General features: G+C 35.7%; 1 protein-coding gene across 2 annotated transcripts in view; it reads right to left on the bottom strand.

Annotated features, from left to right (window-relative positions):
• The window catches only part of CSMD3 (CUB and Sushi multiple domains 3), an 885,055-nt gene that overhangs the window by 609,015 nt on the left and 258,192 nt on the right, over nt 1-17,848 (bottom strand). For both annotated transcript variants that reach the window (XM_024572155.3, XM_045181698.2), the window contains exon 5: nt 17,575-17,782. In XM_024572155.3, the coding sequence (XP_024427923.2) occupies nt 17,575-17,782 (208 nt within the window). The remainder of the gene's footprint in view (nt 1-17,574; nt 17,783-17,848) is intronic.

Below are 17,848 nucleotides of genomic sequence, written 5' to 3'. Positions count from 1 at the left end.
CTGGCCTCATGAAAAGAGTTGGGGAGACTTCCTTCTTCTTGAACTTTTTGGAATAGTTTGAGCAGGATAGAGGTTAGCTCTTCTCTAAAAGTTTGGTAAAATTCTCCTGTGAAGCCATCTGGCCCAGGGCTTTTGTATGGTGGGAGTTTTTTGATTACTGCTTCAATTTCACTAGCTGTTATAAGTCTGTTCAGACTTTCTGCTTCTTCTGGATTCAGTTTTGGATGATCATATGCTTCTGGAAATGTGTCCATTTGCCCAAGTTGTCAAACTTCTTGGCACACAGTCATCTGTAGTAGTTTCTGACAGCCGTTTGTATTTCTTTGGTATCATTTGTAATTTCTCCTCTTTTGTTTCTGATTTTATTTATTTGGGTCCTCTCTCATTTTTTTTTTTGATGACTCTGGTCAAAGGCTTGTTGATTTTGTTAATCTTTTCAAAGAACCAGCTCCTAGATTTACTGAACCTTCGAATTGTTCTTTTAGTCTCTATGTCATTTAATTCTGCTCTGATCTTGATTATTTCCTTCCTGCTACTCACACTGGTCATGTTTGTTGTTGTTCCTCTAGTTCTTTAGTTCTTGTAGATATAGAGTTAGGTCGTTTACTTGAAATTTTTCTATCGTTTTTTAGGTAGGTCTGTATTCTCCAAGGAGGACAGAGGGCACGTAAACATAGGAAACAATGCTCAGCATCACTAGCCATCAAAGGGAGATGCAAATTAAAACCACAATCAGGTATCACCTCACACCTGTCAGAATGGCCATCATTAACACATCAACAAACAGCAAGTGCTGGCAAGGATGTGGGCAAAAGGGAACCCCAGTGCACTGTTGGTGGGAATGAACACTGGTGCAGTGACTGTGGAAAACAGTATGGAATTTCCTCAGAAAAACTAAAGATGGAACTGCCTTTTGATCCAGTGATCCCACTGCTGGGTTTATACCCTAAGAATCCTGAAATACCAATTCCAAAGAACCTATGCACCTCAATGTTCATAGCAGCATTATTTATAATGGGCAGGTGCTGGAAACAGCCTAAGTGCTCATCAGTAAATGAATCGATCAAAAAACCGTGGTACATTTACACAATGGAATACTCCACAGCAGAAAGAAGGAAGAAACTCCTACCTTTTGTGACAGCATGGATGGAACTGGAGAATATTACGTTGAGTGAAGTAAGCCAGGCAGTGAAAGACAAATACCATATGATCTCACCTATAAGAGGAAACTAATGAACAAAATAAACTAATGAACCCAATAGAACCACAGGCATGGAAACATGGAACAGGCTGACAGTGACCAGAGGGGAGGGGTGGGATAATGCTGGAAAGAACGGGAAGGAACTAATCAAGGAACATGTGTGAATGACCCATGGACATGGATGACAGTGTGGGAATTGTGGGAGTGGGGTGTGGAATTGGTAGAGGAGGCCAAAGGAAGAAAAATTGGGACGGCAGTAATAGAATAACATTAAAAATGACTAAAAAATGTTTGATTTTGTGTAGTCTGTTGATAAATTCTAAAAGTGTCTTGGTTAAGATGTTAAAAAGAATCTGAAATTGTCATTGTGTGGAAGATGCAGATGTAATTTGCTAACTAACCTGAGTTTCAGAACCATGAATCACTTTTGAAAAAACAATTATTCTAAAGAAAGTTTACCTATTGGGAGCAAAGAAGAAAGGGAGACGGAGATCTATTTAGATGTGGGCTGGCACCTTTGCTACTGGGTTTTCATTGGAAACATTTGAGTTGGAAAAATAGGCCCTAGGAATTTTATGTTAAAATAGCAGAGGAAAGCGGAAGGCATTTCTAGGGAGCTCAGCAGCACATGAGTCAAGTGTAACACTTTTTTATTTTAATAAGATATACAGGTTAATTAAAAGCAATTAACCTAGCAGTAGGTTCTGAGGACTACAGGGCCTCGTCTTCACGCCAAGGTTTCTGAGGCACTCTGAGACCTGAAAAGCCTTGGAAAAGGATACCATATACTTGACAGATGGGTGACAAAATACAATTAACTATAAAAATGAAAATAGTAATACCTCTCACTTCTATGTGTGCTAATTTAAAATCTTTGCGTGGGGAATACAGTCAATAATGTTGGTATAACTATGTATGGTGCCAGATGCGCACCAAGTTTGTCTGCTGATCACTTCATAAGGTATATAAATGTCTAATTGCTATGTTGTACACCTGAAGCCAATATGATAGTGTATCACAACCATAATTACTTTTTAAAATAACCCAAAATGTTTAAAAAATTAAAGTTTTTGCTTGTAAGCTATGGTATTCATAAATTTCAGGAGAAGTTCTACCTATCATAAAGAAATACCGTTTACTTTCAATAAAAACACAGCTACGGAGGTAAAGGGGGCTGTACTGGAAGGTACCGCAGAACTGTGCAGTTGACTTCCGGCTACACACCTCCTTGTCTCCTCTTCCATGAGGCCCAAACTCTGTGTATTTACATAAACTTTTCTTTTTCTTTTCCAGAAGTAATTCAAATGTTTGTTTCATTTGAATAAAGTTTTCCTTCATTTGAATTAGTATAGACTATGATCAGAAAAGTAAAGGTCAAAAGAATAAAAAATACTTATACCCTACAGTGGTAAGTTGAGATTAGAATTCAGATTTCATTTTTTATCCTTTCAATTTGCACTGCAAGAACAGAACGTTCTTCCTTCCTCCATCGAACACCCCGTCCAACTAATATTGTCACTGCTGGGAGACAATGTGACTTATTTAAAGCGTATCCTCAATACACGGGTATTCATTTGAAAATTATATTGATTTCACATAGATATTACTTTTTATATTAAAAATAGCATGCTCAATGTTTAAGATATAGTATTTTCTGCGTTTCAGATTTATATTTAATTTGCTGATGAAAGTCCAATGAACCCATGTCAGACTCACTACTTATACACTTGGTTTCCTTTGAAAATTAAAACACTGAGCTTGAACATAAGCACACCGTTCGGGGACACTATCTCACATGCCCAGTTGTTAGCTACCCACTGTTCTCAATAAATCAGCCTACAAACTACTGGTCCGTGTCACAGAATTTCATCTCCCTATTTGTTGGAAGCAATTGCCTACAAACCAAATGCTTTTCATTGAGTTTGTTCAGTCGAAGATATTCTGCCTCCTTAGTGTAATTTATGTTTATATATTTTTAAAGCAAAGGAAATATCAATAAAATGTAATAGTAGAGTAATCATGAATAGAAAATCAAATATTAATAGGTTAGTGCTGTTATATCTTTCAATATATTAAAGGAGTTGTCTAAATTCATTCTTCAAATCATAGTATTCATTATAACTACAATTAGAAAAGACATTATAATCAGTATATTTCAAAATAATTTCAATAATTTGATATTATACCATGTGCTTTGACTTCATCTTCATTGTTAAGTACCTTAAGTAATTACTTATCCTTAAATAGTTCTGGTTATGGAATTAAATTAAAAATAAATTTATGAACACAATTAGTATACATTGATAATGCTCCATTTTTGTCCATTTGCTAAAAGGTATGTACAATTGTCTAGGGTTTTTTGTGTTTTGTTTAATGTCTAATTTATTTAACAAATTTATAGAGCAAGCATTTCATAAAGAAATAATACCTAATCAACAAAACAAATAAGCAATCAAAATACAACCAGAGACACTGAAAGAAAGAACAATCTGACCTGACAGTGACCAGAGAGGAGGAGGGAGAGGGATAATGGGGGATATTGGGGGGGCTGCATCAAGAAACATGCATGAAGGACACATGGACAAAGCCAGAGAGGGTAGGAGGTTGGGATGGGTGGGGCAGGGGGCATGGTGGGGGTAAAATCGAGACAACTGTACTTGAACAACAATTTAAAAAAAAGAAATAATAAACCAGTTACACAAAATGTGCAATTCTTTTAAAAGAAAAAAAATTAATAATTGATTTATTTAAGCTCCACCTCCCCTCCAAAAGCTTTTGATACTCTTACTGATAATACATTGGAATAAAATAAGCTATTCAGGAAATCAGTGAAGGGTAATTAACAGAAGAACGAGCCAAAGCCATCCAGTGGTGAGCTGGAGCTTCCTTGTATCAGCTTGTGCGACTAATTCTGCACCTGTCTTTATACGCTCCGTGTTCAGGTGCAGCGGCTTAGTAGCTTGGGCCATGGAATTGAAACATGCCACCAATTAGGACAATGTTTCCCTTCATGCTGGGAGAGGGATTTTAGCAGCCTATCACTGACACTATTTGATCTCTGCAAACATCTACTAGATAATATTCTGGTGTACTCCATCAAAGAAACAAATGCTGCTCAATATGACAGAACTATGCGGCATAGAGCAGAGCCACCATAAGTTTAACTTGGATAAGTTTTTCATCAGTATGACTTGATACTTTTAATTAGGCATCTATGGAATGATGATTCATAAATTATGTAGGATCATTTTACAGGACTCCTAGTGATCCAAGATTGGTATTTGCTATCTCTTTAAATGGCAAACAAAAAAACCATAGAATTCCAACATTAGTTACCTTCTTGTGTTCAAAGAGTTTACCTAAAAAATAAGTGCTATAAAAAATGATGAAGTAGAAACATTTAGGTTTCTTAAATCCTCACATTCTACCAAGACCCAGATTTTCCAGTGATCATCCAGTCTGAATGGAAGTCACTATCACTACACTAAAAAGCAATTGTAAAAATCTAGTACATTACTATCTCTAGTCCATGCATTCTTGACTCTGAATGATGGACCAACAAAGCCGAAGGATACGTATGGTACTTTCTTACAATCATGCAGATAAGAAGGCTGCTCCACAATGAACTTAGAGGGACATGTCCAAGTCTAGATACCGAGTTAGGTGCTTTCTACCGCTTTTGTGTAAGGTCACATTAAAAAATCTTATGACCACTCCATTTTTCAAATAAGGAAAATCTTAAATGGGTTAATTAAACTATTCATGGATACATGCCTAGTAATTGGTAAACTAGGGCTTGAATTCAGGCCTGTCATTTTCCAAAACTCCAGCACATAAAACTACTACCCTATGTCTCCTTTAGGAATGTTGACCAAAGGTTTCATACTGTGTTAGTACCCCCCCAAAGTCTTTGGGGCTTTTTCTCCTATAGTGTAACATCTTGTGTCACACATTGTCCTAAATCCAGTGGCTATTTATATCCATGTCTATTAATTTTATTCATTTATTTTTGTTGAAAATACATTTATTTAAATTTTGAATTCTTTGGTGTATGAAGGTAATGCATGTAAATCACTCCCCTTGTGATCAAAGATTGTGTCATCTTCAACTGAAGGTTGCTGGCATATAGGACTAGTGTTTAAGAAAGGGTGGGCAATCAATGAAAAAGAAATGAATACATGGACAAGTGATCGATCATTTGGTTGGGGGGAGAGAGGAAATAAAAATGTATGTGTATGTATCTTAGAAAGAAGATTATAGATTACACTTGATTTAAAATATAGATATAGTAGTCAAAGTAGGCTATTTGAAGGAATTCTATTTGAAGAGAAAACTATTCAAACGTGTATCATGAACATTTGGAGAAACAGCTCCTCATCACCAAATTTGTAGTAGGTGAATTAAACCAACAAATAATATGGGTCTCTGTGTTTCTTAAAAGAATTTCATTATGGGAATATATCTACATTCTAGTAACTTTTGAAGATCTAACATCAGAATGTTGGAAAATCTTAAAGAAGCTTAAAAATTACTACAGGAAACATTGGGGGTTTGGAGGGTGACAGAGGGTGGGGCCTGTCCATATATTGCAGCCATATTGTGGCAAGAAGAAAAATTTAAAAAGAGAGAAGAAATATGCAGAAATTTAAACTAGTTAATACCACAATTGTAGGGATAATAATAAGATTAAACAATATCAAACACTGAAGAAATTTAATAACAATAAAAGTTAAAGTGAATTAAGTACTTTGATAATTAGATTTTAAATAAGGATAAAGTTAATAAGATGAGATATTAGGAACATTAAGTTAAATAAAACACATAAAATTTTATCTTAGTGTAATTGTTTAGATATATACATATTATATAATCACAATATTTATAGATAAATACCTCTGCTTAATATTTTTTACTCTCCCATTACTATATCTTAAATCTAACCAAATTATTTTTCTTCTCTGTCTTACATTTTAGCTTTTCAGGGATACTACTTATCCTTTAAAAATAATTGACTTAAACATATTTAAAGGTAGTTACCAAGTCATTATTTCTTTTATATTTTTTCTAAATCAATACATTTAACCACTTTCAGATTTGTTCATTTGGTCTCTCCTCACTAATATTTTTTTCCAGAACAAAGCTACAGATAATATTCTTGTTGGATTTCATCTTCTTACACAATTTTACATAAAAATGTATGATAATTTTTCATCTCATCCAATTTTCAGTTCATTTGTTGCTAAATTGGTTTTCTACTGTATTGTTCTGCTTGCTACATGTAAATAGTCCCTCAACCATGCCCATCCCCATTTGTGAAGCTCTATCTATAAATTATTTTTCCATTTTCTGAGACACTAATAGGATTTTAAGTGATAATTTTCATTTTTAATATCAAGGATGTTAATGCTTTATTCCATTCATCTGTGTTTATGTGTTATCAAATATTTCAACTCTTTTCACTTAATTGATAGTGTTTGATGTCAAACATGACATCATATTTGTATACATTTTGTGTGAGTATGTGTATCAGTGTACAGTGTTAATAAAATCAAGAAATATTAATAAACACAGAGTATACCAAACATTATAACCCAAACATACAACTTTCTCTTAAGGAAACATGGTGATCTATTGTTATCAATGAATAAAAGTGTATAAAATTGGCTAAAACTACGGAAGATCTTTTAGGTTAGATGGGAAAGACCATATCTAAACCCTTCTGACATGAAGAGATGAGGACTCTGAAGACTGTGAATGTAAAGTACTAGTTGGATAAGGCATTAGGTCAGTTCGCCGCCAGAACACTTGATCGTTGGTAAGTCACGGGTAGCGACTGTTCAGACGGAAATACAGGTGTGCACATTCATGCTTCATCTCACTGTCAGCTGTGTCCCTTGCATATTACTTCAGATAAACGACTAAACCCTAATACATGGCCATGTTATTGATCCAGAATGAAGACGGAACGGTATCTAATTGGCTAAATTGTAGACTATAGATTTAAAAAGAATGTCCCCAGTCTTTAAAGGGAGTGAAGTGCTAAATTTATATAGTTTCAAGCCTAGAATCATAAAATATTTCCTACTTCGATGTGTTATTAGCAGGCAAAATGGGCACTGAAATATTTCTAAAGGGAAAGGAAAGATTATAGCAGGAAGAAAACTCTCAAATTATCTAATTTATTTTGATGCCTTTCTAATGCATTATAAAATATTTCTCATGTTTCCTTTTTTCTTCCAAATCCAGCACCCAGGAAGACAGTGGTAGTGTTAGTTGGTATGTTGTGTGCTGATGGTTTGAAAGAGTTAATATGGCTCATTAGCTTGAAGATAATAAATGGCCTGAGTTAAATCTCCCATAGCAATATCCTCAGATTACCAGGGCAACCTTTGCTTCACCACTTTAAATGTGCCCTGGTGGTTTAAACTGTAATTGCACTTCCCAGGACACCTCATTGACCACAAGGGACTGATTTAGCCACACTGAAAAAAATGCGAAGACTTTAATTATTATTCATTGAGGTGTCCCCAAATTTAAAACAAACTGTTCATGTGAAATCTCAATTCCAGGAAAAAGGAAAACAAAAAAGCACTCTCTAAAATTAGTTTATCTTTTTAGTAAAATACCGACTTTATAATAAAAGAGAGTGAAAGTAAAATAATCTTTATTGGAAAAGCTTATGATGTGAATATAATCCTTATTGTCAAATAACAAAAGGAGATGTTTGGACAATTGAAAATAATATAACGTCTAAAATGTACTGAGCACTCAAATTAGGCTCATGGTGATTTCTTCTGTGTACAACACCATATTCCCATGAGGTGGGCATAGCATCCTACTCATTTTAGAGAAGAATGAAGTCTAGAAAATTTAGAGCAAATTGTTCAAGTCCACACAGCTAGAAAGAGGCAGAGCTGGGATTCAAGGCAAGATTTTGGGGCCTCAGGGGTTTTGACTATCACACTACTAAACAAAATGAAAGTAAAAATACTGATAATGTCAATAGCAACACCATTTCCTTTTTACTACGTATGATACTCTGATAAACATGATGCAGGGGTGTCCAACATTTTGGTGTCTCTGGGCCACACTGGAAGAAGATTTGTCTTGGGCCACACATTAAATGCATAAACACTAATGAAAACAACAAAAATAAATCTCAGAATGTTTTAAGTAAATTTATGATTTTGTGTTGGGCTACATTCATAGCCATCCTGGGCCACATGTGACTTGCTAGCTGTGCGCTGGACACCATTTAATAATTTAATAAATTATCTCATCTAATCCACACAAGAAACCTTCTGCTCTACATATGTTTACTTAGCCCATAGGAGAGGCATCACTTACCCTAACCCTTTGTATTAGTTTGCTAGGGTGCTTGTCACAAAGTACCACACAGTTCTATAGGCCAGAAGCCCAACATCAAGGTGTCTGCAGTACTGACTCCTTCTTAGGGTCCTGAGGAAAAGTCTGTTCTGTGCCTCTGTCCCCTAGCGTCAAGTGGTTTCCTGAGAACTTGGTGTTCCTTGACATGTAAAGGCATCAGCCCAATCTCTGCCTCCACGTTCACATGGCATTCTGCCTATGTGCTGTCTGTGCCCACATTTCCCCTCTTTATAAGGACACAGTCCTGTGGAAGTAAGGTCTACCTAATGACCTCACTTTAACTTGATTATGCAAAGACTGTATTTCCCAGGAAGTTTATATTCATAGGTCCCAGGGTTTAGGGCCTCAACACATGGATTTGGAGGAGAGGAGATAAAATTCAACCCATACATGCCTTGCTCTCCCTCCCACTTATTTTTAGTTCGCTTACTGATAGGACTGATGAGACACAGAGCCATTTATTTCTCAAGTTTGAGTAGCATAACTGACCTAGAGGTCCAAAACCAATCTTTATACACTCCCTGTCTATCTCCAAGTGGCACACACACCTGGTCCTTGGGACTAGGCCGCCGTCATCTATGTGCATCTTGCTAGAAAAGTCACCGACATTCTTCTCTACAGCAGCAACTTCATACTATGGAAGTATACACCGAGAGTCATGTTTGAATTTTGGAACTAAGCCAGAAAAACTATTGTACCTGGAAGTACCTTGGTTTTCCCAATTTAACAAAATAATATAACTGATTTTCTATTTGATTATTAATGATCCCGCTATTGATGGCTTTGTGACTGGCAAATCCAGAGGTGAAAAGGTATAAACAGAAAAAAACCTAGCACATAAAAACTACTCCCAAACCTTGACAGATAGGATATGGGTCTCAATATGTATGCCATTACACAGAAAAGGAAACAATAACTTGCAAGTTATGCAACCTAATGAAGGTTTCATGCAAATGAGAGAACAAATAAACAAATAAGAAAAGCAGAAAAGGCAAATGATTTTTCAGAAATAGATTAACTTCCTCCCTGCCAAAAGGACCAAATAAAATAAATTTTATTAAGTTTCCAATTTACTTCCAAATGGGCCTAATTTTATGCTTTAGAACAAGCTATTTTAAACATGCCATACTCTTACACAACGAGTAGTTTAGAATACAAATACATATATGCATGCCAGGGAAATCCCCTCACCTTATGGCACAGGAAACAGCAGCGCAGAGCAGACCTCCGGGTCCAGCTGTTTGCAAGCTTGGACCCACCCTCTCTGTTTCAGTGCCCACTCTGTTCTGATGCTATCCCTCTCTGCTTTCGTTTTTAGCAATACAGGATTTGAAATGGAAATATCTAACTTATTTTAAATTTCATGAATGTAAAACAAAGTATTTTGAGAGATTTACAGTAATTTACAGTAAATTAAACATTTTTTTTTCTTATATCTGTTAGGATTCTGTTTGGCTAGCAGACACAAAGTTGATTTGGAATAGCTCTTATAAATAGACATATATTTTCTTATATAGCCAGGTGTCCAGGTGTGGACAGCACAGGGTTGATAAATTGCTTAAGGTGCCTTAGAGAACTCCATCACTAATACTCCCCACTTCCCAGGACTCTTGCCCTTCCCAAGCACTTTGAAGACTGTGCATTGTTGCCCTCTTGTAGCTAGGCAAAGCCATGTGACTAGTTCAAGGCCAATAGACTAAGAGCAGAAGTCTGGTGTTACTTTCAAGCTAAGGTAGGTAAAGGCCCTTTCCTGACCCTTTCGATCCCACTTCTTCCCTGACTTGACTTAGAGACTGCACTATAATTGCACACACGAGACAGTAACAGATGAAATTCCCCGAGCTACTATTTAAAAGGCAGTTGCCCTAGAGCAGTGATTTTCAACCAGTGTGCTGTAGAATTTTTAAAACACGAAATGCGTGACTATTTAGTTAGGGGCCCTGACCTCTTTTCCCTAGATTGTCAAAGAAAAATATAACAACAGCAACAGCCGTCAGTGTGAATGCCCTGTCTTGGACCATAAATATATAGGTCATAAGATAGAGTTGTATCTTCTTGGTCATGTCTCATAATTAAGTTGTACCTGATTGGATAATTCTTGGTACCAGAAGGTCTTATATAGCAGTATAGGTACCTGCTGCTTTTTTTTTTTTAAGTCACTTTGGAGCAAAAAGGGTAAGTAATTACATTTATTACTTCTTTGTAAATCAATCAAAACTGTATCTATTTGTGTCATATTGGCAAATAATATATTTTTGGTGTGCCACAGAATTTTAATAATTAGTTTACGTGTGCCAGGAGATGAGAAAGTTTAAACAGCTCTGCCCGAGAGAGGTGATACCACAACTGAATTGGCCTGAGTGAGAAATAAACCTTTGTTTAGTAAGCCACTGAGATGTCAGGACTAATTGGTTACACTCCACAGCCTAGCCTCTGACTAATATATGGTGACGGTTTTCATCATCATGTTTGCAGTCAGGTAATTGCCACCTTCTTATCCATCACTATCACGTGTCAGGCCAGAAGCTAGGGGGGAAGGAGGACGGGGAAATAGCCAAAGAAAATCCTAACCAAGTATGCTTTCTCAAATTTCTCTCCCAAAGGCAAAATTCGATGACTTGTACATAAATTCCTATGACCAAAATTCTTTCATATCACCACTACAGTTGCCTGGGAGTGTTGAAATGTGAATATATTTAACTGGATATTCCACCACCATCCAAATTGGTAAGAAGGAAGAGAAATTTGGCATAAAGTATTCACCCAGTAATGTCTGTCATAATCTTACTGGAATTCTTCTACAAAATAGTTGCTTCCAAAATTTTTACGAACCTTCTAATTTCTAAATCCTTCTAAATGACTTCTTTCTTGATTTTTCTCAAATTTCAACCCTCATGGCTGCTCTCCTCCCTGAAACTATCTCCTCTCACTGCTGCCATGGAACCTAACTTTCTGTGTCCTCTTCCTTTCTCTCTTACAACTTTCCATTTTGTTCATGAACTTCTCTTCCTGCCCATATCTCAAGGTTGCCCCTTATCAGTTTTTATTATTCTAGTAATTTCCTTTGAGCTCAGGTATTCCTATAGCTTTAATCATGAGTCCTCAAAATTATTCTCACTCAATTTCAAAATCTCTTCCACCAACCATCTCTTGTCTTATTCTTTGGAAATTCAATTACTTAAATAATTATATGCCTTTATCCCATTAAATTAATCCCTTTCCCATATTTCTCATTTCACTTAGAATCAGATAACTTTGAGAGAAGCTCAATCCCTCCATCTGTATTATCTCATTTTCAACTGATTTGAAAGTACCAAAGACTGACTGCTAAGCTAAGTTCACATCATTCTCCTCATCTTCAACTTGAGTGCAACTTTATTGGTTCTCGCAATTTTCATCAGTCCCAGGGCCCAGTTTTCAAAGCTTCTAAGCTGCAATGCTTTGCTACGTTCTTTCCACCCTCACTCAATACCTTCAATGATAATTCCAGTTCCAAGTCAGATTGTGTAACTTACTGGTTTAGAATCATTGTGTCCCCATCCCACAATCCACCTCCCTGGAATGTTCATTTTTCATGGAAGAAGATGCCCACTATCTTTTATACAGATGAGATTTCTTAGTGTTCTTGAGACACAACATACTATGTGATCTCTTGGAGATACTACATTTGCTTGTTTCTTTGGGGAGACACTTCATGAGTCTGTCTCATTTCTGCACATCTTGTAAGTGGATTTTCCTTATTTCCAGACTATCTTTTCAAGAATGTGAAAAATAAAAAAGAAGCCTTGAAATACACAGTTAATGCAGACCTCTGAGCAAAGGGTAGGTTTCCTCAAAGCTTTGAAAGATATAGCACCTTACTCCCGAGAAATGGGGAGACAATTCTTTCTGTGTAGTATAACAGATTCAGGTGCCTTCAACTCAGGGTTTCTCTCTTAAAATGAATCCTACTGCACAGGCAGCTCTTGGCTGGTCTTTTTCATGTCACTCTGTGGGAAACGAGGTAAGAGGAACTGACAACTTAGGTGCACCTTTTCTGTGTGATGATTAATAAAGCCCATGGCGTCTGAGTTAGGTGTCTTATGTCTTCTGCATATTTGAAAATGTGGCAGGCTAATTTGTTCACTGACCAGTAGGATGCAATGTCTGACCCTTCAGAATTCTTAACAGTGTCCTCCTGGGAGAATATTGCCCAATTGTACTTCCTGTGGAACCCAGTCTTGTCATCCTAATCAATTATAAGCCATGCTTGAAGACTTTGCTGAAATGTACCCCCTCTGGGAAGTTTCTCCCTTAAACTCCTGAGCCAGGCTTTTCCTCCTGTGTTGCTCCAGCTCTGCTTTGTACGAGAACATTTCATGGAAGTGTTTATTTATAAATGTGTTCCTTACAAGATTGTGATCTTGCCAAATATTATATCTAGTTTTGACTTTATATGTCATATACTGCCTAGTCTATAGTAAACACTGAATGGCCCTCTCTTCAAAATAAATTTTTGATAGATTTCCTTACATGTGCTCTCTCCAAAATGTGATTTAAAGCACACATACATGCGCATGTAGAATACCTTGTTTTCCACTGGTCTTTTTCTAGCCAATATGTTTTTCCTCCATAAACCAACACTAGAATCTCACTTTTTCCCTAAACTTGTAATGCATTATTACTTCCATCTTAAGCAAGTTGCCTGTAATTATAATTATCTTTCTAAAACAGAAAATGCAACAGCTGCACCTACTCTGAAAATGGATCCTTGGAGAATGTAATTAAGTTATTTCAATTTGGAACCGAATATTATCAAGAGCTATGGGGTATGTAACCTTAAGGCGTACCTTTCCACCAGGTTTTTAATGGTATGCCGTTTGCAGAAACCTAGACAACTGAAAAATTAGAATGTAAATTTTGTGCCTGCTCCAATCAGAGGTTTAATAAATGAAATTATGTATCATACAATCTTACATGCTATAGTTAAAACCTTTGGTAGGTGATAAAGTCATGTGTTTATTAGCTTTGTGATATTCCTTACAGCTTTATTTACTTTGTTTTATTGCCATGAAGACTTAAATTGTACTTAAATAACAGACTTAATCTGGAAACAAAGCCTTTATAAATTACTACCTTCTCCAGAAAAGTCTATTCCAAGGTTATAAATGATTTTCTACAGTTTGTGCCTTCATGTATAAAAAGTATAATTTTATCTTTGGCAATTACTTTAAGGATTATTTTATGATCAAGTGTAGGAAGTGGGGATGGCTGGGGTGTGGAGGAATAGTGGGTGGAAAATGGAGACAACTGTACATGAACAACAATAAAAAATTTAAAAATAGTTCAAATATTATGTAGAATAATGTTTTTAAACATCTGCCACATCTTATTTCTTATAATTTTACTTTAGATAATGCTGTGCATTTTAATGGCTGAAATACTCAATATATGGCTAACCATTGGTGTTGCAGCAAGCATCGTCTCTAAGCAAAGCTCAGGCTAGGCGAAGTTTTATTTGATAAACAGAGCTTTTGATGTCAGTAACACTTGGTAAATACTAAAAAGATTGCCAATGAAAATAGAAGTCTGGCATTAAAAAGGTATTTCAGTAATCATCTAGCATAATCACTAATGACTTCATGAATTCTTTATTGCCAATAATCAGTTGCTTACACTTATGTAGAAATTTTTTCCAAAAAAGAAACTTACTACCTACAAGTGATCTTTTTTTTGGGGGGGGTGAATAGTTATTTTACATGTCTACGTATCTGAACCAAATTTTATACATTTATAATTTGTAATTAGTAGTCTTAGGTTTTCCATTTATTCAAACAGGCTAAGTAAATCCCTCTTGCATTATAAATACTCTAAATATCTGAAATAATTTTATACGACCACCCCATGTTAAATATTTCCTGCATAAGGAAACATTGAAGCTATTATGAAATAGCTTCAATACACATATGTAGTCAGTAGTGCCAGAGCTAACAGAGCCTTGGCTAATTCACTTCGCATCAATAGCAAGTCAAAGAATTAAGTACTTGAAAGATTATTGTTGAAGATAACAGTAATGACATATATTTACAGTATTCAGGGAAATTAATCTATAGCCATCAATTTAAGTGGAACCCAATTATTATTAAATATAATTAACTCTGGTATATGTTGACATTGATATGTAACATTGATGTGGACAAAAGCCCTATTGTATGCATAACAAGAGATACTTTTATCAAAAAGTATACTAGGGCAAGTATTAGGAGATCTCAATTCTCATCTTGAATTTTCTTTCTTATTATTCTTTTAATTTCTTTGTTTTTTTTTAATTTTTCAATTACAGTTTACTTTCAGTATTCTCTTGTTTTGGTTTCAGATGTACAGCTTACCGAGTAAACAATCACTACATGTTTACAAAGTGTTCCTTCCGCCTGACATTTCCAGTTCCCAACTGACCTCATACATAGTTATCACAATACTATTGACTGCATTGGCTATGCTTCACTTTACCGTGTTCGCATCGGGCCTCATCCCCCTAAAGGGAAAGCCAGGCCAGAACAACCCTTACAATCCCTTCTGCCTCCAATATCTTTGCATTTTATGCACCCTGTTAAATTTGTCTAAAGAGAGGCAACCATGATGGAAGAATGGATAAAGAAAATTTGGTATATGCACACAAAATAATATTTTTCAGCCCTAGTAAAGAAGGAAATCCTTCAGGACATTATGCTAAGTGAAATTAGCCAGTCACAGAAGGAGACAAACACTTCATGACCCAACTATTCAAGGTATCTAAGTCTAGGTGATAGAAGCAGAGAGTAGAATGGTGTTTGCCAAGGGCTAGCGGGAGACAGAACTAGGGAATTGTTATTTGACAGGTTTAAAGTTTCAGTTGTACTAGAAGGAGAGATTCTAAAGATCCCCTGTACAGCATTGAGTATTAAAAATATCGTATTGGACACTTAAAATTTTGTTTAAAAGATAGATCTCATGTTAAATGTTCTTACCACAAAAAAGAGTGCAGTTCAAAATTACAGAATCATGATAGATATTTAACCAAGTTACTCTATCATGAATAAGTAGTAATGTGCAGAACCATAGCTTCATTGCTGCAATAATCCTTGGATCACGGCCTGAACTTCAGAAACAAAACTATAATGTGTAGTAGCTAGTGGCCAGTTTCAACTCCCTCAATCAGAGACTTGAAGTCAAAGAAACCTTTTGTAAATTTTATCATTTACCTTTATATTAGTCCAATATGTACTACTGTAGAAGTAGCAATTGCTAAACCAGTAGGGTTTTTTTGTTTTTGTTTTTGCTTTCATTCTGAAACATGTAAACCACAATTCTGCTGGGTATTGTGCACCTGGGCCTGAAATTATCATGAGAAGAATTAACGTTACAGAACCCTAAGCAGTGGGGCTTGCAGGAGGGGAAAACATAAATACAGCTAAGTGTGTTATTTTTGTCTTATCTTAAAAGGAATCTATTAATATGATAGACATACTTGGTAGTTTCTGAAGCCTAGCCAACTATGAATACATTTTAAAAATTTACCTAAAGTCCTTTCATCAAGATTCTACACACAATGTTACCTACTCTTCTTCACATTTCTCCTCCTTTTGTCTGAATACCTAGTTTTCCTCCTGCCCCTCTGAATGCACTTCCTCAGTGTCCTTCGATGGATCCTCCTCCTAAGCCTGGCTTGTATAAGCTGTTGATGTGCAGACTTATGCTCCACTCCTGTCTTCTCGTTCTATCCTGTCTCTGTCTAGACATAATTCCTGATGTCTACTGGTTCAGTTACCATCAGTATCAGCTATGTATCATTTATACTTCTACTAAGAACTCCCGAATCATATAGACAGATACTGTTATCTATTAGACTGCTTTAATAAAATGTCTAAAATATTTCTAGCTAAATATATCTAGAACAAATTTTAATTTTCATAGAATTCTCACTGCAAATTTGACCTTCATTCAACATTTTCCAATACGTCTTTACCAATGTGTGCACGATCTTTTATCATTCCTCAGTTCACTACAGAGTCCTTTTTATTATACCCCCTAAATATCTCTCAACTCATTCTATTTCTTTGCATCAATCAATGCCATGGTAATCCAAGCTACCATGATTTCATTCTTGGATTTCAGCAATCATCTCTTAAGTGTTCTTCCCACAGCTAATAGAGCCCCACTGCAAATCCATTTTTAAACATAAATAAGAATAATCATTTGAAAATGCAGACCTCTTCATGTAATTGTTTTTGATAAGAACACTTTAATAAATCTCCATTGTTCTTATCAAAATGTGTACATGGCTTAAAAGGTCATCCTTAGTCTAGTGTCTATATTTCTTTCCTTCACCAATCTCATCATTCTTTACTCAATTACTGATCATAAACTACTTTACCTTGCAATAATACAAGTGCATTTAGAATTTCAAAACAGCATAAACATTTTCTTTTTAAAACTATTATATCCTGAAAGTATGTCCTGTAAATGACAGATTTCAGAACATGTCTTAAGTCCCTAAGTAAAGACACCATACTCATTCAGATCACATTATTTCATTTTTGCCTTTAGAAAACACGGCACATAAAAGACCTACAAAAAACAGATCCAAATTTCCAGGACTATTCAATTAATTTGAAAGGAACCATCAAGTATGGACTGACATGCTAAATAACACAAGTATAAATTACATTAGGAACAACTTTAATTTTCATATACAAACTTTGACTGTCACATTACTTTCCATTGATGGAGTAATAAAGAAATACTGATGGAAAGCTCTTGTCTTTCAAATTTTCAATCTATTTGCTGTCTCGGTGTCCTGATCTTAAATGATCCCTTAGCTCTGACAGGTGCCACTTGTAATTTTCCTGTTAACTAAGTTTTTCTCAAATATTTAAACCTTTAAAAGCCCACATATAGCTGTTCTTTGATCCCCAGTTTGCCTTAGGCAATGATGTCAACACTAGGTGAATAGAAACTTATCTACTTACCATATTGTCGGTGGCTCAGAACCTTCTATTTCTAAGTAATCATACTTTTCCTCCATTTGGAAATCAGTAAATATGAGTGAAATCGTGTCCCCAGGCTCTGCTACAATGGTCCAAGTGCAATCAGCATTGTTGTGGTATTCATTAGGAAAGCTAGGGCTTGATATAATGCCACTGGATCCTCTCATTGTTCCTCCACATGCATCTTCAGCTGTTAAAAACAAGGATGAAATGTTCAGATACGTCATAGAGGAATGTAACTCTTTTAACATTTTTA

Source organism: Desmodus rotundus, chromosome 8 (genome assembly GCF_022682495.2).
Source record: "Desmodus rotundus isolate HL8 chromosome 8, HLdesRot8A.1, whole genome shotgun sequence".
NCBI classification, from domain to species: Eukaryota; Metazoa; Chordata; class Mammalia; order Chiroptera; family Phyllostomidae; genus Desmodus; species Desmodus rotundus.
The sequence above is the reverse complement of the archived record's forward strand: the minus strand, read 5'-3'. Positions and strand labels throughout refer to the sequence as shown.